Source organism: Pollachius pollachius, assembly GCF_949987615.1.
Source record: "Pollachius pollachius genome assembly, chromosome: 1".
NCBI classification, from domain to species: domain Eukaryota; kingdom Metazoa; phylum Chordata; class Actinopteri; order Gadiformes; family Gadidae; genus Pollachius; species Pollachius pollachius.
Genome location: NC_136934.1, coordinates 39,814,804 through 39,842,788, shown reverse-complemented (window position 1 = coordinate 39,842,788; position 27,985 = coordinate 39,814,804). Strand labels below are relative to the sequence as shown.

The window sequence follows — 27,985 nt, the reverse complement described above, 5'->3', positions numbered from 1 at the left end:
TGTTGGGCTGTAGGGGGACCCTTGTTTTAAATTGGGCCTAATGAACACAATGACATGATGATTAGCACATGTATAGAGTATAATAATATGAACCTACATAATGAAGAGGTTATATGGTATGTTCGATGATGTACAAACTCATTTGAACATAGCAAGTTCTAGGTCCTGAGCTCATTAACACATAGTGTTACAAGGAGTCAATAACTTGGCAAGCGATGTGTCAGTTGATTGTCAACAAAGACAGCTTGGCAAGTTTTCATAGCAAAAAAGGAAAACTTAACAATTTAGAAGTTTTACTACAGTGCAATTCAAAAAAAATCCTTCTTATCCTGACCTTAACCGGATCTACATGTGCATGTCCCGTCAGAACCATGACTTTCAATTTAATTAATCATAATTTAAAGTCAATCACAAAACATAAAATTCCACCTTTTAAGTGCCTTTGTTGATCATTAACTAGATGAATGACTTATTGATGAGTTATTTTGTCCAACATCCCCTTATTCCAAGGACCTAAAGATGTATTAAATCCAGAGATGAACTATGTCTGTTCCTCTGTCTTAATCCTTTTCAAGGTGTATAACCAAGTCAGTGATGGAGAGGGCATATCTTGTGTACAATGCATGGCGGAATCAATACGGAGAATTTCATTTCAAATACATCCCTTAGCCCTATGCAATATAAAAAAAAACAATCATTGCAATCACATGTAGAACTTGCCTCTGTTTAACTGCAAGTGTGGCAAAAAAAAGCTCAAATCCAGTGTTTATCTCATAAAAAAAGATGAATTCCTAAATCACCTCACGCAGGGATGTTTCCGTTAGTTCGTCGGAAGACATAACAGTCCTGTTGTTCATGGCCAGCCCGGAGCCAATGTCCCAGAAAACCAGCATGGCTCATAAGAAGAGCCAAGTTGTTCTTGTATCTTGGTTAGCACCTTAACAAAATCTCTGGCGGGTCACCTTGACAGCGGACATCAAACAAAGTCGGATCCGGCGGTGTCTGCTGTCGGGGCAACCCAAGTGTAGAACCCGTCCAGGCAGCCTGAACCAGTACTCCCAGCACAGGAAGATGTCCTGATGGCAGCTTCCCAAACCGTAGCCCTTGATTATACAGAAATGGTATGTGTGGGCTGTGTGGGGCCCACTTAAACTAGCCCTCTCTCTGGGGGCTGACGCTACGGATGTGTTGTCTCTGGCTACAGCGTCCCGATCCTGTGGTGGGGCACCTGCAGCATCTGCAGGTTGGGGCAGGTGGAGTAGGGAGCCGGCAGGAAGCAGGTGGCGATGCCGTTGGAGGCGAAAGGCAGCGTGGGTCCGTAGAACACCTCCTCCTTCCCCTCTGTGCTCACGTTAAGCACCTGCCAGGGGGGGGGGAAACATTATGGGTTATGTGAAACGGCCTGCTCTACTTCCACGCATTTCCAGCAAATGCTGTGTAATGTACGGCATGTTCTAGCCACATACCAAATACTGTGTAATGTGCGGCGTGTTTTAGCTTCATACCAAATACTGTGTAATGTACGGCATGTTCTAGCCTCATTACAAATACTGTGTAATGTGCGGCATGTTTTAGCTTCATACCAAATACTGTGTAATGTACGGCATGTTTTAGTTTCATACCAAATACTGTGTAATGTACGGCATGTTTTAATTTCAAACCAAATACTGTGTATTCTAACTGTTCCTTATGCTGATTTGTGGTACATATTGTACAACAGTGCTTTAGTTTAATACTGAATACTATGTATTCTAACTGTTCAAATAGTGGAATTAAGATTATTATTGTTAAACAGCATGTTTTAGATTCATACCAATAATATTTATCCTAACTGTTCCCCAGAATAATAGCATTCATAATACTAGTGTCAAACAGCATGTTTAAGATTCATACCAATACTATTTATTCTAACTGTTCCCCAGAATAATAGCATTCAGATTACATATTGTTAAACAGCATGGTTTAGTTGCACACCAATACTATTTATTCTAACTGTTCCCCAGAATAATAGCATTCAGATTACATATTGTTAAACAGCATGGTGTAGTTGCACACCAATACTATTTATCATAACTGTTCCCCAGAATAATAGCATTCATAGCACTAGGGTTAAGCAGCATGTTCGAGTGTCATACCAACTACTATATATCCTAACTGTTTCTTACAGTAACGGCCTTCACAATACAGCATGTTTGAGTTTAGCACCAACACGCTGCATTCTAACGGTTCCTTACACTAATGGCATTTGTAGTAGCCCCTCCACCTCTGGAAACAGACTTGCAATCCCCCTCCATTAGCCGCCGGGCTCATTAAGGGGCCCAGCTCGCTGGCGGTTACCCGGTGCACAGTAAATGAGGAGCTATTATCGCCGCGGCTCGGCCCCGTTCTCACACAGTCACCCGCCGCCGATTCTCCCCGCACCTGTTGCGATTGTGACCGCGGTAGTTACAGGAGAAAAACACACACAGAGACGCCGATCAGCACAACAAACCTGAATGCACGCCAGAGGCTCGTTGGTCCAAATGGAGTATCCGCCGACCACGTAGATGCGGTCGTCGTGCACGGCCACGCCCGACTCGTTTTGGCCTGGGGAGAAGGGGGGGGGTCAGTACATTGAAGAACAGTGGTTCAACTCAGGGTGCAGAGGGTGTTTTCAAAGTCCCTGAGGAACTGGGTGGAGAGGGGGGGACGTGAGGTGAGGAGGAGGATAGATATTTTGCATTAAAACTGTTCTGAAAATGTCAAGGAGGAAGTAGCTCCGAGTGTATAGAAATTGTGTTTGGCGGGCAGCGGGTTGGGAGATAACTTAATAATTGGGGAGTTACTCGCTGCGGGTCAGTTAATGGAGATAATATAGGGATAGGCCGGCGATGGAACCGGGCCATCTCGATAAACACTGAACCATTAGTGTCTATAGGGGTCATGCTATTAGGAGTGATGTGTTGTGCCAGCGTCTCTCTCTTTATGCATAACACACATACGGGAAGGTGTGTAGGACCTAGGATTTTCGCATGTTTTTATCATGCGTCTCCATTCCTCGAGGTGCATATGGATTTCCACGGCGTGTTTTTGGTGCATATGGATTTCACAGGCGTGTCTAAGCGTGCGTCTCCAGTGCTTCACCTATATGTATTTTGATCTACGTCTCAGGCTAATGAGCATGTGTGCGTTTGCGCGTGGCCCTCCCAGTCTCTAGCCGTCTGACGGACCACGCCGCGGCGTGTTTATCAGCGGTTGAGGCGGAGACACGGCCGGCGGCAGGCGGACGCCCGCCCATCGCCGGCGGCGCTCGCAGTGGGGTCGGGGGTCGGACCTGTGAGGAGGCTGAAGGAGCAGCGCGTCCACTGGTCGGCGTCCACGCTGTACGAGTCGATGTGGCGCACCAGCACGCGGTCGTTGTTGTAGTCCAGGTCGTTGCCGCCGAGCACGTATAGGCGGCGGCGCACGGGCGCCATCACGTGGTACACCCGCCGCTGGAGCATGGGGCTGCGGGACCGCCACTGGTTCTGAGGAGGAGGAGGGGGGGCGGGGATCAATGAGGAGGAAGAAGAAAAGGGACGAGAGGAAGAAACATGAAGAGCGTTTGGAAGAAGGGAGGAAGAGGAGAGGAGGGAGGATGGGGAAAGGTGGAAGAAGACGAGGAAGAGGGTGAGGAAGGGGAGCAGAGCGAGGATGAGGAGGGCCAAGAAGAGGAGGAAGCGGGAGGAACATGCATTATGAAGGAGGTGGAGCGGGGAGATGAAGATGAAGAGGAGGAGGTGGTTGACAGTGATGATGAGTGATGTTGAGGAAAGAAGAGAGGGAAAGGTTGAACAGGGGTAGAAGGGGAGAGCGAGAGAGAGAGGGAGAAAGAGCGAGAGAAGGGGGAGAGGGTGGGCACACAATGTGGACCGGAAAGAAAAGACGAAAATTAGGTGTGTGTGTGTGTGTGTGCGTCGGGGGGATGAACATGTTACGTGACGGAAGAGGGGCAGGGGAGAGAGAGTTAGAGCCAGAGAGAGAGAGAGAGAGACGGAGGCAGGAGCTGGGAGAAGCGGAGAGATTAATACTTTGGCGTATCCATGTGCTGGTTACTGATGTATGCACGACGCTAGATAAATAATGTGACACCGGGCCTGCGTCTCCGTGCTAATGACTTCCCTCCCCATTTCTAATCATATCTTTCAACCACTCCATTCAGCACCCAGGATCCCTCAGTGCTGCGCCGGGTGTGTCACTGCTCGGTCGCCATTCCTTTCTGCATGTGGACGTGTGTGTGTGTGTGTGTGTGTGTGTGTGTGAGACAGGGTTAGAGAGAAAGGACTCTGTGTGTGTGTGTGTGTGTGTGTGTGTGTGTGTGTGTGTGTGTGTGTGTGTGTGTGTGTGTGTGTGTGTGTGTGTGTGTGTGTGTGTGTGTGTGTGTGTGTGTTTCTTCCTCTACTCTACTGGGAGCTGACGGGTGGCCATCTGTTGAGGGTAGAGTGGGTGGGGGGGTTGGAGTTGCTCTGGCAGGTGAATGTAGATTCGTAGTGAATACAAATGAGACTCTCTCCCTCTCTCTCTCCCCCCCCCCTCTCTCCCTCTCTCTCTTCCCCCTCTCTCCCTCTCTTCCCCCCCCTCTCTCACCCTCTATCTCTCGTTCCATCTCCTCTCTCTCTCCTCTCTCCAGGTTCCCCCTCTCCCTCTCTCTCTCTCCCTTTGTCTCTCACTTCAGTTCCTCTCCCTCCTCTCTTTCTCTCTTCCTCTCTCTCCTCATCCCTCTCACTCTCTTCCAATCCCTTCTTTTTCTTCATTCCTTTAATCTCCTTCAGCTCACTTACTAATCTGACACACACACAAACGGACAAAAAGCAGGTGGACAAAGCAACACGCACATGCACACTCTTTCAGACACAGAATGATCCCCTGTAATTTACAACAATATAACAATATATTATACAATATATATTTCTAGTATTTCCTAATGTAAATAGCCAAAATAGTAACATGACTTGCTGTGAGAATGGCCCAACACCACTTATTATGTCCTGGCGATGTGACGAAACCCATGGACCAGAGTCTCAATTCCCTGGCGAGGACAATTACAATATCTAAATAGACTTTGTGCTCGAACAATTCTAAGTGGTCACCTCGTAAGTGGTTTATGTAATTGCAATGAACTAACAGGGATATGCTTGCTTCTGCGAGCCAGTTAATACATTAGGGTAATACTGTATATTGAAATAAGGTTAGTGTAAAGCCAGGCCTTACACGATTCTCCGCTGCTGGATAATTACCTGTTCCGGGTCATAGACCATCAGTCGATTCTGGTACTGCGCGGTGTTTGTCACACCACCTGAAAGAGAAGCGGTACATTTCTCATTAACTACCCGGTAGGCAGGCCTCCCGGAAAGAGCATTCAAATTCAGAGTGCCTGCAATCACCGTGCTCTCGGTTGATGTGTCTGAGTAGCCATTTACATGTGCATGTTTATACCTTCAGCGCGTGTTAAAGGTTGTTCTCTGGATTTAGTTGTCCAAAATATGTTGTAGATGTCACCACTTTATGCATGGGTTTGTCGACCAGTTTCAGTGTATGAGTTGACGTGTGGGTGTGTGTGTGTGTTTGTAATCTGAAAAGGGCAGAGTTACGCCTTGTTTCGTGTTTCGTTACCAAATATTCCACCAAATAAATATTGTACCAAGAACATTAGATTCTGAATGTAAAGTCTGATTAATGAGGCAAGTGTGTGAGTGCGTGCGTGCGCGTATGTGTGTCTGCGCGTGCATGCATGTGCGTGTGTGAATGCGTGCGTGCCTGTGTGTGTGCGTGCGGTGCGGTGCGGTGCACTGTCCGCACGTCCTTTCCGTCTCCTACCTGACACCCAGAGCAGGCCGTCGGCCACGCAGCCGGCGTGGCAGGACAGCGAGCGGTCGAAGGACTGCACCGTGCTCCACTTGTTCCTCCGGGGGCAGTAGCGCTCCACCGAGGGCAGCACCTGCCGCAGCTCGTTCCTGCCCCCCACCGCGTACAGGTACTGGCCCAGCGCGCCCAGCACAAAGTGCTCCCGGCAGGCCTTCATGGGCGCGATCTCCGTCCAGCGGTCGCCGCGCAGGTCGTAGCGGCAGGCGCTGCGCACCGCGCACGTCCGCCCGGTGCCCAGCTCCACCTCGCCGCCCGCCACGAACAGGAAGTCGCCCATCACCGCCACGCAGTGGTGGCTGCGGCCCGCCGGCATGGTCGCCAGCTCGCTCCAGTTGGACCCCGCGCCGCCGCCGCCGCCGGCCCCCACCACGATGCCGCGGCCCTGCTCCGGCCGCGCCGCTGGGTTGAAGTAGCGCAGCTCCCGCACGCGGCTGGTCTCGCGCTTGCGCCCGCCGATGATGTAGAGCGTGAGCGACTGGAAGCGCGGGCGGGTGCGCGGCGACTGGCGCAGCGGCTGGGCGAACACGGCGGCGTGGTAGTCCAGGGCCTCCTCCAGCAGGGCGCCCGCGCCCGCGCTGGACTGCACCAGCGGGTGGCTCCGGGACAGATGCTGCAGGGTGCCCACCTCCATCAGGCCGTAGCGCACCTGCTGCAGCAGCTCCTCCGCGTAGCCGTAGCGACAGTCATGCTCCAGCCACCGCACCACCAGCTGGAGGAGGAGGCCGAGACGCAGACAGAGGAGGAGGAGGAGGAGGAGGAGAGGTTAGCCTTGATGGGGAGGTTTTTGTTTTTAACGCTCTACCTGGTTGCTGGAAAGCTTTTCATTAGTGTTGCCAAAAACAAGTCGTTTCAGCTCACTAAAGAGCTCATGTACAGTAGGATTCGTTAGATCCCATAATGGGGAGGTAAAAAGGGGTGGGTCACCGGATTGGTCACATTGTGTGCCAGCATGCGGTTCATATAGTGGATGTTACATTGGACGGATTAATTGATTTAAGATTTAGCAACGCTGCTACTGTTGACAAACTGGCATGGTCGCAGACAGCATAATATACAAACGCACAAAAAGTAATGTTGAATGTTTACAGAAAGGAAGACGAGGATAATTAGCAGGAGAGGTAGAGAAAGAACTAACAAGCCGGCGGTCCTACGTAGGCGAGAAAACATTCCGGAAAGTTCAGGAAGATTGCGGGCTTAGTTGGCAAGGAGAGATCAGGAAGGTGTGTTACATTCAGCGAGAAGGCAAGAGAAAGCTGGGATGGGAGGGAGGAAGGGAGAGAGGGCGGGAGGGAGGGAAACAGGGAGAGGGCGGAGGACAACACGGAGTGAGGTGAAAACAAGCGGATGAAGAAGAGGGAAGAAAAAAAAAGACTCCACGGTTTTAGAGGCTGCAATTAATTGTTATTCCAAACACCTACAGACCAGTATGGCAACAAGAACAAGGCAAGAGAACCACAGTATGCAGATCCATAATACATTCTCTCTCTCACATGCACACACACACACACACACAAACAGGCTCACACACATGTATCACGCTTTCAATACAGCCTGCGTGCACGGTAAATATCCACGGGCACATTCTTTTGTTGGCGGCAGGCAGCTGAGTAGCCGAGAGGGGGTTTAATTGAACTTGAGAGCCAGGGAAGGTTATTCATCCACGGCAACGAGGTGTGAATGTGGGCGCGGTGGCTGGAGATCCCTGATACCATTATCAGGGAAACAAAGTGCTTTTTAACACAATCTGTACAGAGGCAGCAAACTTATTACGCCACTGGTGAGGAAGAAAAAAAGGCAACTTGCCAAGACAATGGAGATGAGCCGGATCGGTTTTATTATGTGTGTGTGCGTGTGTGCGTGTGCTTATACGCCTGTGAGGATATTTACAACACGCTAAGTAACAGACCCGAGGAAACGTAAATAGGATATGAAACACGCGCCTGGTCATCGATGGCGGGCAAAGCAGTCCAACCACATCGGCTGGGGTCGTTGCCTAGGTAACGCACCCGGAGGATCTTTTATTTGTGTTTTCTTTTTAAGCGACGGCTTCAAGGGAACCAGTTGAGCGGCAGTCAGGGTTGGTGAGCATCCATTTCATTATGACTAAGAAACCCCCATCAGCGTTGAGTAAATGAGACACACTAAGGTACAGTGGCGGACCACTGGAGAGCTGGGCTACTCCCACAGGCGGACGGGGAGCGTTTATGGCCCCATTTTAACGCCATTCCGCTGTCTAGACACGTTTTAGGATTTGCGCCAGGGATGGGCATGAGTCAGACGCTGCCCGAGCGACGGCGGGAGATGCACCTTGGACCCGCTAACCTGTTTTTTTGTTCACAACTTAATCAGAATGTTTTTACAAAGAAATATCGGCAGGTCTTTATTTACCCGCTCTGTTTACTTTATACCGCTAGAAACAAACACAGACACACTCACAGTGTTCCTCTGCCTCACCCCACACTATGACACACACAACTGCACATACACAACCGCACATACACAACCGCACACACACACAACTGCACATACACAATCGCACACACACACACACACACACACACTGCCTTATCTCCTCCTCCTACTCCTCTTCATAGCTCTGAAGTGACAGGTTGCACTTTGTGTGTGCGTGTGTGCGTGTCTGCGTGCGTGTGTGTGTGTGTACAGCAGCTGACTGTGAAGGTCACACTGCATCACACAACTTCCTCGGGGCACAGAATAAATCAACTCCTCATTTCTGGCTCTCCTCAGTGAGAGAGGGAGAGGAAGTGTGTGTGTGTGGGGGGGGGGGGGGGGATTTGAGAAGGTTTTTTTTCATATAAACGTGTGTGACAGAGAATGAAATAGACAACAAAGTGTTTACGAGTGTGAAAGAATAAGAGAGTGACTCACACACACACACACACATATGTGTGTGTGTCAAATTTTTTTAGAGAAGGAGTATTTGTGTGTGTCTGTGTGAGCCAGCAGAGGGAAGAAAACGCCTTGGAAGGGGAGAGAGAGAGAGAGAGAGAGAGAGAGAGAGAGAGAGAGAGAGAGAGAGAGAGAGAGAGAGAGGAAAAAAGGGGAGCGGAGAAAAACAACATAAAAAAAGAAAAGAAAATGATTGCAGGAGACACAGAACGACTTTCATGATGATTGACAGGCACACTGTATTGGTCTCAGTATCGGGGAATCCACCTCCACCTCTACCACCACCAGCACCTTGACCAACTACTCCACCACCACCACCGAGACCAACTACACCACCACCACCTCCACCTAGACCAACTACACCACCACCACCACCACCGAGACCAACTACACCACAACACCACCTACACTTAGACCAACACCCACCACCGCCTAGACCACCACCACCACCCCTAGCACCTCAACATCCAACCTCTCCCCACCCCCTCTCTCTCCCGTCTCCCATCCCCTCCAGCTTCACCCCCCTATTTCCCCATTTTTTATATATTTCTTTCTTCCCTTATGGACGGCAGCCCTCGGCTTCGCCGCTCGCTTCCGTCTGATGCCCAAATTAACCTTCTGGGCGAAGTGAAGGAGGCCCAAAGAAGCCTAATCAGTGGCTGATTATGGTGGCGGCAGCCGGCTAAGGGGTCAGGGTAATTGTGCCATCAGAGGCCTGATTGTTTTCAATCAGACGGGCGGCCGAGTGACAGCTGGGGGATTGGGGCTCTGATGGAGACGCGGTGGGCCTAATCAGAAAAAGAGAGAGAGAGGAAGAGAGCGGGAGAGAGAGAGAGAGAGCTGGGGTGTGGGAGTTGGGTAAGAGCTGTGGTGGTGGTGGTGCAGGGGGGTACGGTGGGGTGGGAGGGGGGCTGATTGGTGCAAATGAACAGTCAAAACGGCAGTCTCGCCGTCACTGCTCCATGGCTGCACCCTGCAACCCACACACACACTCTCGTGTACACACACACACACACACACACATTCACTCATGCACACACACAAACACACACTCATGCACACAGACACACACACACACACACACACACACACACACACACACACACACTAATGGTTGCATGAGGTCCCATCCAACATTTTATTTTACTGTCTAGTTTTTACCTTTTTTTCAACCACACGCAGACACACACACACACACACACACACACACACGTTTACTGATGAACATAAACAAACACAATATAATGATAAACGACATGCAGATGTTTCTGTTTACTCTGATTCATTGGCCCCTGTGTTTACCAGAATGTGTCACAGTGGTGTACTTAACTTTTCTCTTTAAGCCCCTCCTCCAAGTGTGCATGACTTGTGTACTCATCCCCGTAGCTGCTTTTTAATTATAATATTCCCTTACTTATTTATTTATTTGACAAATGTTCCGTGGAGCTACAAGCTACAAGCCTTATACTCTAAACTCAGTGACGGCATGGTAACAAGAGGGAAGGGCCACTGTCCGCCCATTTCAGGCCCTGATGAGTACAAACACACACACACAAACACACACACACACAGTGCCTGCAACCAATCTTCTCTCTGTCACTCTAGCCCCATGCACAAAAACGCACTGTAGAGCAGAAGCAATGGCAAGCATGCACACACGCACACACGTGCACACAAACACACACACACACACACACACACACACACACAGTACAAGTACACTCCTGACTACACCCCCCCCACGCAAAGACGGTAACAGTACCCTCCCCAATACACACCTTCCAGATCTCCTCTTCGCTGAGCGAGGTGAGGCGGTCGCTCCGCAGCACCTCCCTGAGGAGGCGGTAGGGCAGCTGCAGCGCCTCGTCGGGCCGCGTGCGGCTCAGCTCTGACAGGTGGTCCACCAGGAAGCCCACCACTGCCTCCTCCAGGGCGGGCAGGTGGAACAGGTCGGCCACGCGGTACAGCTCCAGGTAGTTCACCTTGCTGAGCTCCTGGGGGAGGAGGAGGTGGAGGAGGAGGAGGAACAGGGCGTCTTATTGCTGTTGGTTATACTTTCTGCGACGGTCGTTGTCGTCAGAGTTTGATTTCAGGAGCACCCCCCCGTGTCTGATTGGTGGGCTATTAAGCAGCTTCTGATCTCCATTCAGTGGGTGTCTACCTACCCACACACACGCACACGCACACACACACACACACACACACACACACACATTGATTTTTTGGTAGTTTTTGTACATATATATGTTTTATATATAGGCTGTGAGAAGCTATTTTCCTTCGTGCAAATCCATCATGGTTGACTTCCTACTTCTAGTGAGTGTATATATATATTTGCAGTGCCCAGAGAGGTTGATGAAATAATGAACAGGCTAGATCGGCTGATGTAGTGGACTCAGTAATAGACGTGAAATGGGTGTACCATATAGAAAGATCATTGGAAAATAAAGTCTATATAGGAACAGTGGAGAAAGGATATGAAAAAAAAATCAGCAACAGCAGCTCTGCCTGACAGACACAATCATATGTATATACCTATTCTTTGAAGAAGGTATTTATGCTAGCATTAGATTTTTAGAGATAGGGGTGGATTTCTAGTTTTCAAATGTGTGTCTGAAAAATACCTCAATGCATTATATTGCAATTTGAGAGCTGAATTGAAAAAAGGATGGAGTTTAAGGTATCACATTTCAAAGAGGTGGACTGCCCGGACATTATGGATTCAGATTAAAAGCCAGGGGAGGTACATCGGTAGAACAAGGAAGATCAATGGAATCAGAGTGCCATCTACTGGCCAGGTCTTGTGACTTCCTTTAAATGAATGCATGACTTATTAGCTTTCTTATTGCTTGTAAAGGTTAAGAACCGAACATTCAAATTCAATTAATATATGATTATAATTCATAGTGAGGTCATACTGCTCTGCCAATATAAACTAAATACTACACAAACTGTGAAATAAATTGTTTTAAATTAAATATTCCTAAAACAACACAAAATGGTAATTTCATGTTAGTAGAACAGTCTAAATCTTATAGAGTGTTTATTTAAAATCAAAACTTCATTGATGTCCTGAAAGACATGGCTTGCCCTTTATCTCAAAAGAAGAAGAAGAGAGCTATTAGCACATGCTTCCACCAGGTGGCATTAGAGAGAATAGTTTCCCAGGTCGACATGACACAGTATATCAGGGATATTAATATGAGTTGTATTATGGTTTACAGGGAGAGACAAGCTATAAATAATCACAGTGGGCAGTGTTGCGTAAGACCGATTCTCTGGGCTGGTGGGCATCTGATTTTATGAGTTTTCTACAACTAAAACTACTACTACCATCACGACTGTGTGTGTGTGTGTGTGTGTGTGTGTGTGTGTGTGTGTGTGTGTGTGTGTGTGTGTGTGTGTGTGTGTGTGTGTGTGTGTGTGTGTGTGTGTGTGTGTGTGTGTGTGTGCCTGTGTTTTAATGTGTCTTAATCCAATAGGAAACGGAGGCCCTTGATAACAGTTCATGATAGTAGCCGACTGAAATATCTTAACACCAGTTATGTCACCACAGCTGTCCCCGCTGGTGCCTTGTGTACTTTGACAGATGGTCTGTGTCATGGGACTACGATAATAGCAATCACGTGACACTCCTCTCTTTAAAATAGTGAATACATGCAACGTTATTAAATAGATACACGGATAATGATGAATGGTGTTTATCTTGTCTCTCCTTTGAAATATGAGCATGGGGATGTTGTTTACAAATAGCACTGTGTATCGACATACACATCTGTCAATAACTGTATCTCACATTAGCTCCTTTCACGGTTGTTTGGTTTGATTTTACCCTCACTTTACCCTTCTAACTCTGTGTGTGTGAGTGAGTGAGTGAGTGAGTGAGTGAGTGAGTGAGTGAGTGAGTGAGTGAGTGAGTGAGTGAGTGAGTGAGTGAGTGAGTGAGTGAGTGAGTGAGTGAGTGAGTGAGTGAGTGAGTGTGTGTGTGTGTTATATTTACCTGTATGAGGTAGTGAGAGCAGAGGCTCAGAAGCTCCAGAAGCTGGAGATGGCTTCCTGCGGACAGGACGTCCTGAATCACCACTGGGTCCAGCATGATCTGCATGTGGGCCACAAGAGAGAGGAATGTTGTGAAACGCCCCACTGTGGGTTATTTTTGTTTCCCTCTTGCTGCAGTGTACCATTTTTCCCCCAACTCGATTCAAGAATACATTTCTTACATAGTGTTCATCAACACCAAAGGACGAGCAGTTTCCAGTCCATATAATATATCCAGCCCTATATCCGCCCTGTGTGGCGTGTTAAGAAGCTGATTCCTTTCCCCATGAGGTTGCTGTTGTTTCAGATTAAGCAGCTGTTATCAGCATTAGGAACGGGTATTTCCCCTTGATGGTGTTTGGCATGGCAGTGGTAGCCAGGGCGTCTCAGCCACCCGGGATGACTGAGGTCCCGTGGACCAGTCATGCAGACAGCCTGTGTGAAGGAGAAAATCTGCATTTCCCAGAGGTTCTTAAAAAAAAATGCTTCTACGATCAAAGACACGCAAAGCAATATGTACTGGGAGGGGAGGTCGGTGTGGTCGTGTTTAGGGTGTTCAGCCCTAAAAAGGTACCGGGTTCGATCCGTAATCCCCACAACCGACCTGTATTCTCGCATCCTTTTGCAAATTGTCTAACAGTAACCCTACCTTCTCCTTACTGACGGATATCTCTTACTCACTCTAAGACACTTTGGATGGAAAGTGAAGTGTCGATTTATCTTTGTTGTGATTGCCTCTCATTGACTGAAGCACATCTTCCAATTGAAATCAATAATGTTCAGAGTAGTCCGGAGTGCTGTGTTGGGGTGGCGGTTCTGTTATATTCAGGGAACCAGTCTTTTTCTACCGCGTGCCTTCATGATCAAAGCACCGGTAGCATCACCCTTGTGCGGCCAGAAACATCTCCTCAAACCACTAAATGTTAAACGTAATGTAACATCCATGCATGCATGGGCAACAAATGTGCAGAAGCAGCAGTAGTCACGTGAGAGTCGCTCTTAGGAGCAATGTCTTCACAAAGCCCTTTCCACCGAGCAGTAAACACAGCATGGCCGTGGCTCTGAGTCCTCAGGGTCAACATTATAAACCAGGCGGCCCAGCTGTCACCAGCCACTTGACCTGACCTAGGGGTTGCACACCCAGTGAACCTTGGGCCCCAACACTTAGTGAAGCTCAACTCGACCGGCTAACAGTGTTTTCCAACGTGTGGCATGTGTACAACTGGTGGACCACCAGTGGATTTCATTGTCGAAATAGACACATTTACAATCATGGATAAACAGAATTTAGTTCATTGAAAATAAATAAAGGCTTATTCTATTGTTCAGTAAAGTATCTTTTTTTATTATGGCTTGTTATCTTTTTATTATGGCTTGTTATTATTTCACAAATAGTGTCCCTTTGTGCAATCATGTTCATGTTTTCCATTGTATTGTTTGCCACAGATTTCTTGTTTTGATTTGTGTTTTCTAAATAAACACACTGCAGCACTAAGCAGATTGACTTTTCCTTTCCACTGCTTCCCACCGGCCATGACCTTCTTGCAGTATTAATTGTGTATAAAGGGGGCGCTGGCACTATTTGCTCAGCCACTCTGATAATTTAGTATTACTTAAGTCAAGGGTCCAGATCCACTGCTCCAATACATGGATGGGACTGACCGAGTGGTATCATACACACTAGTATCAAGATATACATAAATGGGATTTTTAGATCTGATTTTCTTAAAGGCAGATTTCCATCTCCTCCCCAAATCTGCTTGATTTGAACGGTTTTGATTTGGTTTGATTATCCTGTCGTATGGTATTACTTGGTTATACAGAAGTGAATTATTCATACGAGTAGCACCCCTAAGCAATGTTTGGCTAAACGGTCAAACTTGAAGGCTTTGTAAATCAATGTTCAACGGCACAGTTGCACCGCCTCAGCACTGTGTCGTTTAATCACCTGTTGACATTACTAAAGTATGGCAACCGGTATATTGCAGCAGTGGAAGTTACTGCTATCGCATTCAAGTACCACTGACAGTAACGTTATCCACACATCCGGCATCCACCGACCGCTGCTCTCAGCCGGCTGCCCATTGGCCGAACAGCCCAGGGTTCAACATCAAAGCGCTGTGTGTTTAAATAGCTTAACTCTACTCTGTCCTCTGCTTAAACAACCGCAACCACCGGCTCCCAATATGGACTCTCCTCGATAAGGGTACATCGAAGCAGTTGTCTCTCGAGGGTTGTATGAGCATTTATTTATGCAACGCTCTCACGATGAGAAGGGTATAAAAGCAAGTCTATTGCTGACAACAAAATTAACTTGTATGAGTATAGTTAAAACACCCCCAAAAATGGGTACAATTGTTTAGTTCTGTCTCTACTGGTAAGGTTGCGTTGACAGAATTATTCTCAGGCTTATTTAACATCAGCCAGGTTCGCATTTCAATACAGTGCAATCTTGCATGCATCGGCATTTCTTTGTGCTGCATTGTGCAATAAAATAAATAAATGATAAAAGGATTTGCGTGCCAACTGAAGTGCAGATCTCCATCTCTTCTCCTAATCTACTTCTGTGGCTGGCTTCGGGCCAACTTGGATTTGCCAGATTTAACCTTTATCTCAAAATGAAAGCTCAGGAGGATAAAAAGAGAAAGTAAAGGATGATGGCTAAATGATGACGCTGTGGTGAATATTTTACAAGATTGGTTATTTTTTTGTAATCTATGCACATGGCTCTATTGGGGTTCAGAGCGTAATTAAATTAGTTTCAATGTGGGACATTTTCAACTGTTAAATGTGCAGCTATGTGGGACACAGAAATTAATCATGGAGTATAATGCAAAATCTCAAGCACACTCACAGTCACTGACGTCCTCACTAGTTGGGCACTTTTAAATAGGTACTGTGTGTGTGTGTGTGTGTGTGTGTGTGTGTGTGTGTGTGTGTGTGTGTGTGTGCATGTGTCGATGTATGTTGACCTGTGTGTGTGTTGAACTATGTTTGTGTGTGTGTGGTTGCTGATGTGTGTGTGTGTGTGTGTGTGTGTGTGTGTGTGTGTGTGTGTGTGTGTGTGTGTGTGTGTGTGTGTGTGTGTGTGTGTGCATGCGTGTGTGTGGTTGTCGATCTGTGTGTGAGTGTGTGTGCGTTGATCTATGTGTGTGTTTGTTGATCTGTGTGTGTCTGGTTGTTAATCTGTGTGTGTGTGTGTGTGTGTGTTTGTGTGTGGGAGTGTGTGTTTGTGTTTCATTGTCGATCTGTGTGTGTGTTTGTTGATCACTATGTGTCGTGTATGGGGATGTTGATCTGTGTGTGTGCGGCAGTCGACCTATGTTGATCTGTTTGTGTGTGTTTGTGTGTGGTCGTCGACGTGTGGTGATCCGTCTGCGTGGGTGTGGGGCCTGTGTGCATGCGTGCGTGTGCGTGCGCCAGCACCACGACATGTGGCTGCAGGATTTTACTAGGTCAATATTTACAGTGGGGTGATAAGCATATTGCTCTCCCCTCGATCCTCTATCATCTCCTCTGGGCGGGCGGTGCTTCGGCTGAGCGCTATTGACCTATTTGTCCGCGCTGAGGAGGCCCCGCTTTGCTCATTTCCACAGGGGAAATAGAATTAAGAGTAATAATTGCGTACAGTTCCAGGCCCGCATGTGTCTCCTTGCCAGACACAGGATACTGATCCACCAGGGAGGATTTACTGGCGCAGAGGGGTCAGCCAAGGTCGGGGGAATTCGTCACACACTCCCATCCCCGGGTTGACGGGGTGAGTGAAGCGTGCGGGCCACCATCAACAGAACAGCGAGACAATAATAGTGGAGCAGCTCTGTAGAGCCGGTTCACAGCGCTGGGTTCGAGTCCATGATGTGCAGCAGCGGAGCGGTTCTGTCTGTTTCTGACATTTTATAAAGATACTAGTAAAGAGGCTATTACTACTTGGAAAGAAGGAGCACTATGTAGGATTCTAAAGTTTAGCGCACAACTAGTTGTTTACAAAATGGAATCCATTTACAAAAGGTTATTGGTCACTGATTATTGTTGCTGCCTGGCATCGTGTTACATTTCTGGGAACACTTGCCGTCGATGAGATGGACAGATAAATATTTCCACTCACTGCGTAGTGTTATGTTATTGGAATTGAATGTTGGTAGATACATCCAAATGCTCCACAGTGCCTGATGGCTTCCAAGTACTGCTCGGCTTAATGTGCAGCTAGAATTCATTGGGTGTGTCTGCGAATATGTATTTGTGGGATTGTGTATGTTGGTATACAGTACGTGTTTGTGTAAGCATTTGTATGTATGTGTGTAGGTATATATATATATATATATATATATATATATATATATATATATATATATATGTGCTGTCAGTTTAACACGTTATTAACGGCGTTAACGCAAACCAATTTTATCGGCGTTAATTTTTTTATCGCGCGATTAGCGCTCTTTAGGCTTTGCAAACGTTGTAGCTTTTTCACCTGCTGTCTAGCAACAACTAGTCACGTTAGAAAAACTACAACACCGTACCGGATCTAGCTACACCGGAAACAAAACAACAAGCACGCCGCACAAACTTGTTGGGGCAAGCAAGGATACGGAGCGGGTGAAAAACTCCTTAAAAGTGTGTGTGTGTTTATGTGTCACTCTGTTCGAGCCTGCTGCACGAGAGTTCAATGTTGTCATTAGCTGTTACGTCTTTCTGACCAATCGCAGTTCAAGGCACACCTGGGCTGTACCACTTTGGGAGGGGCTGCTCAGTTACTACCCTCTAGACAAAATCGACTTGGTTGCGACGTTGACAGTTTGTTGAGTGAGTGAGAGGTTGCGGGCGCACAGCTCAGGCTGCCGGACGGCGCTGCAACAAACTTTTATAAACGCAATATTGTTATCCCGCAGTAATCAGCCCGACAGCGCCCAAACATTAACGGCCCAACGGGAATTCTCCCGAGTACCACTCCACTACCGTGTGTGTGTGTGTGTGAGTGTGTAGGCGTTATTCGATAGCCTGGTAATGTGTATAGGCCTACGTACGGTAGGAATATTCATACTGGTTTAAATAATAAATGTTATAGTATTTCCCATCTTTGCTGAGCAAGAGTTTTGTTTCGAAAGTTCAAGGGATATTTAGAATAGAAAAAAGTGTGATTAATCGCGAGTTAACTATGACATTAATGCGATTAATCACGATTAAATATTTTAATCGCTTGACAGCACAAATATATATATATATATATATATATATATATTTATTAGTGGTGTAACAATACATGTATTCCTATTGAACCGAATCGGAACGTCCAGGTTCGGTGCATGCATTTACACAGAGAGTACACGGTCTAAAATTAAATAAAACTGGCGTGCAAATTAATGTAAAATTAATGTAATGCGGAACTAATGTTAGATACGCGAGTTCTTCAGGGACAACTAAGGGTACTGTTGGCGGTGGAAAAGCGAGCCGTAACTGAGCTGCGCTGAACCGCACCTTCACTACTCCACCAAGCCGCCCCGAACCGACCCGCACCCTCCGTGGAAATGCGCCAAATTCTGTGTACTTTTCACTTTCATAAATAAGGCATGCTGCATTTTCAGTTTTATAACTGATTGTCTTATTTTGTTTACAAGTTACGGATGGAGTCTGGAGATGATGTGGGGTACTAATTGTTTACTGTTTACATCTTAGATTACACAGTTCAGGTTGTTGCAGCTAGCTCAGGGGAGAGACTGCATGACACTAGGTGGTACAACCTGAGACATGCACGATAAAAAATAATTGCCTTTTGCATTTTTGTTTTTTCTTTTCCCATTTTTGTTTTTGTCTGAACCGAGGTATGAACCGAACCGTGACTTCAGTGTATCGTTACACCCCCAATATATACACACATATGTATTTGTGTGTGTGTGTGTGTGTGTGTGTGTGTGTGTGTGTGTGTGTGTGTGTGTGTGTGTGTGTGTGTGTGTGTGTGTGTGTGTGTGTGTGTGTGTGTGTGTGTGTGTGTGTGCACGCGCGCGACTCACCTGTCCCGTGTAGGCGAAGTCCAGTGCGTGCTCCAGTCCGACGCCAGTGACGCCCTGCAGGGTGACCTCATCCGCCTCGCTCTCCAGCATACAGAGGCTGAACATGGCCTGGAGACACACAGACACCCCCCCCACCTCAGCCAGGAGCAGACACAGCCACAGTGGATTCATACATGTTGTGTAATACACGCATGTAACAGAGTTTACATGGGTCCGTTATAATTCGCCGAGCCGATTGGCTGCAGTCCTTTGGCCTGGCGGTGAGAGCGGACGCCTCCAGGGTCCTCGGGCCGGTGATTCAGTGTGGAGTCGGAAGAACCGGGCGGTGACAGTGATACACTTTGTTTATAGGGGCCATTTTGGACTAGGGCCAAGCCACGACACACACAGCCATAGTATATTCATATATATATATATTGATTGCATATACACACACAATCAAATGTATTTATTACTGTTTATTATTTATTGCGGGCCATTTTTTGTCAAGAAGCCCAGCATTCTTTCCTGCACTATTAAAATATGTATAACCAAATTAAGAGGAAAGTTATGATGGACAACGACATGAAAAGAAGAGTGTAGATTAAAAAGGGCAAAAAGTTAAGAATAACTGCATCTACAATATGTGTGAGTAAAGAGTGACCATGTGTTAAGAAAGTGTCCTATATGAAGGAAGGGATGCTGCACACGCCATTGTGATGAGCCAACCCCCAGGAGCAATCCTCCATTTGGAAAGAGAAAAACATCACCACAGGGCCGTGACCGGGAACAAAAAACAACTCAATAAATAAATGTTTTCTTCCTCTCCTTATCGTCACGCCGACACAAATAAGAGCCCCTGTTGAACCACTTCCCCTGCGGGGAACAGCAGGCCCACTGGGGGGGGGGGGGGCTGAACAACTTGACTTGTTCAGCCTCAACGAGTCCTACTGGCAGTCCGCCCTTAGCGGTTAGCACCCCCCCTCCACCCAACCACCGCCTCCTCACACAAATCAAATCTATCGATCGGTGTCACGCCATGAGGGGACGGCCAATCCATGGCCCATGATCACAGAGACCCAGAGAATAGCCGAGCGCAGCTAAAGTGAAGCTGCGGGGCCGGCAAGGGGAGGGTAGGGCTGCAGGAATGATGGATCGGACGGGGATTTAATATGGATCTGTGCTCCTAAACACATCCCTCCACTCCATCCTCCCTTCGGGAACGAACGCCCAAGAACGGCGCGTGTCCCCCCCCCCCCCCGTGTGTGTGTTCCCCGGTCGAGGGCGAGCGTTCAGACGAACCCGGCTAAATACGGATCGAAACACTCCTCGTCTGGCGCTGAAGAGACGCCATGAGGATGACACACCGGACTTCTGTGAGGAGACTGTGCATGTGGAGGGTGATGGAGTGATATAATGGTCTCCTCCGGTCTCTCTGTGTGTCTTCTCCTCAGGGGGGAGGGGGCGGTGGGAGTAGGAGATGTAGCCAGAGCGATAGTGAGTTATCACCCCGGACCACCTCCCTTCCACTCCCTACATGTGCGCTATCTGGTCATCGTTAAATCCTCATTATCGCAGCAAAGTGGATCTGGACTCCCTTCTCCTCATAATCATCCAGATGAATGCTCCTGATCTTTGTCAGGGCGGCTTCCCGGGGCAAGAGTCGCTGCGTGGGCCTCGATATTTCCGTTACATGGGTAGAGGTCAGTTTTCAGAGGGCTTCATCGTTTTTGTGTCCGATGTTGTGTGTCCTTAATTATTAATGAGCCTTTGGTTGTTTCACTTACACTCAATTAAAAATATACCGGCTGACAGCACACAGGCAGGACCCGGGCAAAACCTGGGTGAGAGTGGGTCAAATGTGTGTGTTAATGCCTGCATGTAGTCAATGTGTGTGTGTGTGTGTGTGTGACACACTGTTTTTGTTTGTGAGCCTCTACCTGTATGATTGTCCATATGTTTGTGTTAGAATTTAGACTGCTGCTCATATTTGCTTTGCCCACGTCAATACCAACATGCCACGAGAACGAGAGAGAACCTTGCTTTTTCACTGGAAATTAGGGGTGGGATTCTCTTGGCCCCCTTACGATTCGATTCCGATTCAGAGGTCAACGATTTGATTCTAAAACGACTATTGATGCATCTCGAAGCAATTCTTTTTTTTTGTACATTTCCATGCAGGATTTTCAAAAAAGAATATATACATCTGAATTTGCTACTCAAGAGTTTGCTAATCACTTCCTACTTTTGTAATGATCACTAAAGAAATCAACAGATTAATTACCTTATCTAATATTTTCTTAAAGAAAAAGCATTTTATCACAAATATGACTTTCTATGAACAATGCAAAATCAATGCAGCTTGCATTACAACACACTATGGAAGTAGATAAAACATAAACAGATTTAGTATTCTTTTCTTTCTAATCTTTCTTTTCTATGTCATTAAAGAAAAAGCTGCTCTTAGTAAATTATTAGAATAAGAACTTGTTTGTCGTTCTAGTGTCTGGCTGTGAGTTCGCGTGCATGCTATCAGTAGGCTGAATCGCAATCGCGTCCAGACAAATCAGATTGGCCAATACACATTGAAGATAATTTAAATAATTTAAAAACTACTCAAATTATCCCTCTGTCGAACAGAATGTTGCAGGAGGCGAACAAATGTAATAAATAATTAAATAAAAATAAAAAATACATTTTATTTATTTTCAGATTATTAACTTATCTGAATCGAGAAGGAATCGTTCTACACAGAATCAAGATGCATCGAAGAATCTATTATTTTTCCCACCCCTACTGGAAATACACATTTTCATTCTTAATATGTTTCCAACATTTTTTTTTGTTGTTATATTTTGTGCTTCTTATTTTGTATTTTATTTGCCTTGGTGCTTTGGCAATGTATTCCATACCAATAAAGCCAGTTGAATCTTGAAGAGAGAAAGAGGGAAGATGGCGAGAGAGAGAGAAACGGAGCGAGAGAGAGACATTGCTCCTGCTCCCGACCCTGGCTGAGGTGCTGCTGGGACTGTGTGGTAAGGGATGAGGTCTCCATGCTAGGATAAGGATCTAGTAATGACTCACACACTCACCCAGTTCCCAGGAGCTATTGCCTCTTGAGGCTTATGATGTAACAGCTCTGTTTGGGTTTGGACCTGGGTGTGAAAGCCAGTATATTTTATACCGTAGTACACAGTATCCGTCTGCGGTTTAACTTGGAGCCAACCCGTTACATAATACTGTGTTAATGCTGTGTTAAACAGTTCACTACAAGCATGGTTGACAATAACATTCATACCATTTTTAAGTGGTTTTGTCCATCCTTTAACAAATAACTGTGAAAGAAAGTTCAGCGTACAGATCATATGGCCATCACAAGTGTTCTTGTGTCATGACTAGCATGGAAAAAGAACAGTATGCTACTGTTAAAAATAGGTCATACAGTAGGTCCTGTTTTGTATTGGTTTCATTGCTTCGAGAGATTGTTATTTTCAGACACTCATTGCTATTCGATCTGTCGATCTGTCTGAGCTGCAGGGCTAGCAGACAGTAGTAGTATCATACTGTGTCATTGAGCATTGAGTGTCTGTGTATGTCTGTGTGTGCGTGTGTTTGTGTGTTGCATGATCCTTTCTTGTGTGTGTATATGGGTGAGTGTGTGTGTGGGTGATGTCGCTGTGTTTCTGTGTGTGCGTGTACATCAATGTCCTATTGCCCCGGAGGAGTGTGTGGGGGTGATATATTTGGCCACATCACCCTGAGGCATCTAGCCCCTTGGTTACGCTACAGAGGAGACACAGGTGACCATGGCTGGACAGCCCCCATGAAGCCCCCCCCCTCCCCCACGAGAGAGAGAGAGAGAGAGAGAGAGAGAGAGATTATATATGCAGTGTCCCAGTTGAACAATGCACAGACGTATAGCTAAACAACTCAATAGGAAGTGAGTATGCATATGTTCCTATATCAAGGCTCGAGTATGTGAGACAGACACTGGGAGACAGAAAGGGAGCAGGAGAGAGCGATAAAAAAAAGTTTGCCAGTGAGCCATGTAGACAGAGGGAACAGCAGAATGAGAGCGGGAGAAAGCAGAGCACGCAGAGCTGCGTTTGGTGCTCCTCGGCAGGCCAGGCCATCGCGTCAGCTAAACCAATGAGCTGAATGATACAAAGCAGCTGAGCGCAGTCAGATGACGGCCCGGAGATAACCGCGTTAGCCGCCTCGGATGAATAGAGCAGCCCAGTAGGTGCTCCTCACTCACTCAGTGGGACACGGGCTGCGCTGACCTACTAGTCTGAGACCTGGAACAGCGGCAGGGTGCCGGCGACCCAGCGGGATTCATCTCTTTCATTTGGTTTTCTTTTTATTTGAAGGGGAAGAATTATTTGAAGGGGAGCGCTCTGAAAAAAGAAGGGCAAGGCTGAAGGGAGAGTATTAAGAGCAGCGGGGTCGTTAAACTCAAATCCGTAGTGGGAAGGATAAAAAAAGTATATTCTGTCTCAGTCACACACGCACACACGCACACACACACAAGGAATCATCCATGCACAACATGGGCTATAATCGCTCTCTGAATTAGAGGGGAAAGATCTTTTTTTCTTCCTTGTAAATCTGCTCAGTGTCACGTATCACATTGCACTGATGTAGCGGTGGCCGATCCCAGGAAACATCCTTCCGTCTGGTTCTCTGTCTAAATGACTCTTCCTAGAACACCAAACACCCACACCCCACCCCTCCCTTCTGCCTTTCTGTCGGCTGGTTCACCAGCACGGACAGAGTCCTACCCCTTGACATTCCCAACCTTCTTTCACACTGTGCTATGTGGATTAAAAGAATCGGGTGTTGACCCTGCCACCCGGGCACTCACCCGGAAGTAATCGCTGCACGCGGCCAGCACTGCCTTGTGGGCGTGGAACTTCTGCTCCCCAGCCACCAGCGTGACATCACAAAGTAGGCCGTCCTTCCTCTGCTGGTTAAGGGCAGAGAGGACAGAGTCCTGGTGGGCCTTGGAGTGGCAGAGCCTCTGTCCTGTTAGCATGTTACCACCACTGAAACACAGACAGACAGAGAGACAGAGAGAGAAGCAATAGACACGCGGGTAAGAGAGAAGAGAGAAGCAGTCAAGCAAAGACATAAAGAGAGGGAGAGAAAGAGAGAGCGGTTACATGACGTTAGGAGCTTTGACTTCATTTGCTTGGCCCGGCGTCTGAGTGTTAATAAAGAATGATGTTTTATGTTTTTGTTTGTTTTTAGCACAGAGCAATGTACCCTCAAGGCGTTGACGAACTGAGCCCAAGTCCTTTCAGTTAATCATGTCCCACAAACTCGCGCACACACACACACACACACAAACACAGGCTGATCACTGGAAATCCTTCCTGTCAAGCCCCCTGTGTCTTTGGGCGGCATCCATTCAGTAAAACACTAAAACACCACGCGGGGCTGTAGCCGTTTAGGCAAACAGACCGACAGATGCGTCTGGCGGATCCTACGACTGGCCGGTTGACTGATCAACCGGCTGTTCGCTGCGGGCAAACTGTGCAGCAGCGAGCACACATAGCTCATTCCAGCAAATTCCCCCACCCTTCATTTTCGCTCTATTCTGTGTGACAGCATCATACATCAGCACAACGTCGTTCAGAAGTGCCCGTCCAGATCTGCCCCTGTCCGTCTACTTGCAGACAATAGCTTCGGTCAGGCTAAACGCGGCCGGACGCCGAGAGCTCTGGCTGTCACCTTCAAGCTGATGCTAGGAAACGTTTGGGCTTGTGTGTGTGTGTGTGTGTGTGTGTGTGTGTGTGTGTGTGTGTGTGTGTGTGTGTGTGTGTGTGTGTGTGTGTGTGTGTGTGTGTGTGTGTGTGTGTGTGTGTGTGGTTATGTTTGGCTGAGGTCTGGAGGTCAGGGGCGTGTGGAGGTGTTGGGGGACATGGCCTCTCGTCAAGTACAATTTGAGGAGGACTGGTGTTCAAGGTGGCGTGATTACCAAGGGACAGAGGGAAGAAAAGAGGAAGGAGAGCAGAAGGGTTACTATAGGAACAGGTGTTGAGGTAGGAGAAAATACAACATGGTTTTCGGCTATGTACACTCAAGCACTTTGCACATGCATCATTTATATTAAACTGAAGAATTCATTTGAGGATCAAGTCGTTTCAAAATTCACCAAGATACACAAGATATGCAAAGGATACCCAGAGAAGTGAGAGAGAGACAGAGCCAGAATGAGAGCGAGAGAGAGGAGAGATATATATGCATTATGTATGCATAGTGTCCCAGTTTAACATGCACAGACGTAGAGCTAAACAACTCAATAGGAAGTGAGTTTGCATATGTGTTTCTCTGTAAAGTATTGAGTATGTGAGGGGGATTGAGGTCCTACCTGAGTCGGTGTTCAGAAGGCATGCCCCTGCGGTCAGGGGATCAGATGAGGCTGTGGGAGCTGCAATAGGTGGATTCTGGGAAACGCAGTCTTCTCACACCTCAGCCTGATGAGAAACACAATATTCAGCCGAACAAGCGTAACACAGACACAGTGAAAGGGAAGGCAATCTCAACCGTGGACACACAGTATAATATCCTCAGCACTTTTCTGAACAAGCTGAGAATCTGTATTACACAGAGTCCTTCCGCTGTAGCAGCAACCTTGACAATATGGGCTACACGACTGAATGTGATAGCCCACTGTCTGTGGTGCCATAATACCCCCACAATCACCGGATTAAAGCCTACAAAACTCAAGCAGAGGTCAGCCGCAATGACCTCTGAAACAGAACGCAGAAAATCCATATGCTACTCCGCAGCTCACACACACATACTAGTAGTCACCCTAGCTCTTCTTCTGCTCTCTTCATGTAAGGAAAGCTTGAGTGTTAGATCATGTTTACAGCTGCAACACTGCGGAGAGAGTGTTTCCTGCTCCTGTCCACCCTTATATGGGTGATTCCCTTGGGGAGCTGAAGTTATCGACCTGCTCTTGAGTCACCTTCAGAATCTTTAGAGTCTGAGTGATGATGGCACAGCGGTGTGGCTATACATTATTCCAGGCCCACCGTCCCATTTTACTCCCTGCAGTCCCACAATAAAACAACGCATGGCTCGTTTGCCGGACAAAATAAGACGTTAAACATCTGGTTATAAGTGTCTATTATAAAGAAGGATGAGACATTAAGTTTTAAACTATTATAACTGTTTATAATATTATATTGTACCTCCATTTAAGTTTTTTTCCTTCACTATTGTGTTGCACCAGTTAGAAGCTCAGTGTTTATCCTCCTTAACATGACGTTCAGTGATGAGTGAAATATCAAATGGATTCTATTCATAATCGTGCACTACATCACCTTGATAATCGAGTCAAGGTCTTAGCTTTCATGATAGTTCTTCAAATCATGAGCAACAAGGAGCCTGGAGATGAAGGGATAGCACAGGGACAGAGAACGCATTCAATGTGAGGAAAGGTTATGCTACTACACTACAAGAAATTCAAGGTCTTCTACTTTTTTTTTGAAATGTCTGAAAAAAAAAGTAGCACTTTGTAATACTAATCATGGGCATGACACTGGCAGCATTGTAATGGGGGGGGGGGGGGGGGGGGGGGTCGATATGAATGTTGGGAGAATGAAATAGAGAGAGCCAAAGATAGGAGCTGTTGCCAATCTGTCTGCACCTCTCTCCGCCAGTGGTTTCGCAAGCCACTGTTGATCATTCTGCAAGCCAAGGATGGTGATACACGAAGACAAAACACGGCTATGTTATATAGTTTAAGTTCGAATGGTGCGAATTGAAGGAACAATGCAGATAGTGTATAAATAGCCAGCGGCAACATGTAGGCAGCAAACCAAGGAGGGCAGGTTGCCCTTAATTTTTTTTCCCACTGCCCTTCTAAATGTCTGTGCACGTCCTTGAATTAGGGAACTCGTTAATAATAGTCGGTCGGTTAACTCTAGCTCATCAAATGGCAGCCCTTTACGCAGGGCGGGAGACCGGTGAGTTTACATTTTGACGATATCTATACATAGAGAGAGATAAATATGTCGACATTGGAATAACATGAAAAATCACTGGCACAATGGTCTACATTCGATGAGCAGAAAAGTAAGCATTTTAGACACCTAATAGGCATGATGATGATGATGATGATGATGATGGAGATGAAGGATACTCACAAGCAGCGCGCACCCGGTGATGGTAGGCGTACAGACAAAACGCTCCGGCTCGCCTGGACAGCTCGCGGCGATCTGTGTCCATCCATTCATCGTCACTTTTTTTTTAATCTTCAACCTGTCAAAAGGTCTCCTAGCAACAGGCCGTCACATCCGTCCGAGTAACGAATGTGATAACTTCCCCAATGTATAAACAATGCCTTGTTCCGTGGATCAAAACACGACGTGAATGAAACGCTCCACCTCTTAAGTTATCCAGTGTTATTTGAAGCACTCTCAGGCATGGAGGAATTTGTTTCCCTAATGTTCCACATGATGCTACGCACCTCACTTGAACATGTTGACACCAAAAGCCGTCGTTTGCCGCGACTTCCTCAGCGAACACCGCCTGCTCCCCGTTTGCAGGCGCAATACACGCCTGTAGGTTTCCGAGGTAAATGTGGCTTTACAGCGCGTCAATCATTTTGCAGCACACTGGGACACTTTATTGGATACAGCAACCAACAACTAAATTGTTAGATTGTAACCCCGCCTCCCCACTCCTTGCCGTCTGGTCCAAGACAGCGCCCTCGTGTGGATAATTAAGGTATTTCCAAAATAAAAAAATAAAAAGGCTGACTTACAGCATGTTGAAGAAAAAATGCCAGGAATAAATTAAAATGGCCTTCTAGATAAATTTTCAGAAGCATTTTGGAATCAATGGACAAACACAGATGATTGCAATGCACATCCAAGTGTGTTGTATGTCTATTGCTCTGCAAATAGATGCTTTTGAAATCAAAGACTACAAATTTATATTATTATACATTTAATACATGTTTTTTAATATATAATTTGAATTTGCTTTTTAATAGTGTATCTATAAATGTATCTATTGATGTTTTATTTTGTTTTTGAACAATCCTGCATACAGTCTATGTAGAATAACATCTGGTCACTGCCATCTAGAGGTATGTCCATGCATGAACCAACAGGATTTCTTCCTTGGTGCTTTTTAAACAGCATAAAGAG

At 46.8% G+C, this 27,985-nt stretch overlaps 1 protein-coding gene across 3 annotated transcripts; it reads right to left on the bottom strand.

Annotated features, from left to right (window-relative positions):
- Positions 1-18: 18 nt before the first annotated feature.
- klhl32 (kelch-like family member 32) lies at positions 19-27,345 on the bottom strand (the record flags this gene model as incomplete). 3 transcript variants are annotated; one of them, XM_079758730.1, is made up of 12 exons in its annotated part: positions 19-1,360; positions 2,492-2,586; positions 3,314-3,506; positions 5,256-5,314; positions 5,836-6,592; positions 10,572-10,787; positions 12,794-12,892; positions 18,840-18,947; positions 23,683-23,863; positions 25,192-25,297; positions 26,153-26,216; positions 26,978-27,345. In XM_079758730.1, the coding sequence occupies 10 exons, from the start codon at positions 25,212-25,214 to the stop codon at positions 1,199-1,201; spliced, it is 1,893 nt and encodes a 630-aa protein (XP_079614856.1). In that variant the 3' UTR covers positions 19-1,198. The 3 variants fall into 3 exon arrangements, with proteins under 3 accessions (XP_079614856.1, XP_079614855.1, XP_079614854.1); XM_079758729.1 differs by lacking the exon at positions 26,153-26,216; XM_079758728.1 differs by lacking the exons at positions 25,192-25,297; positions 26,153-26,216; positions 26,978-27,345 and having other exon boundaries at positions 23,683-23,949.
- Between the last annotated feature and the right edge of the window lie 640 nt (positions 27,346-27,985).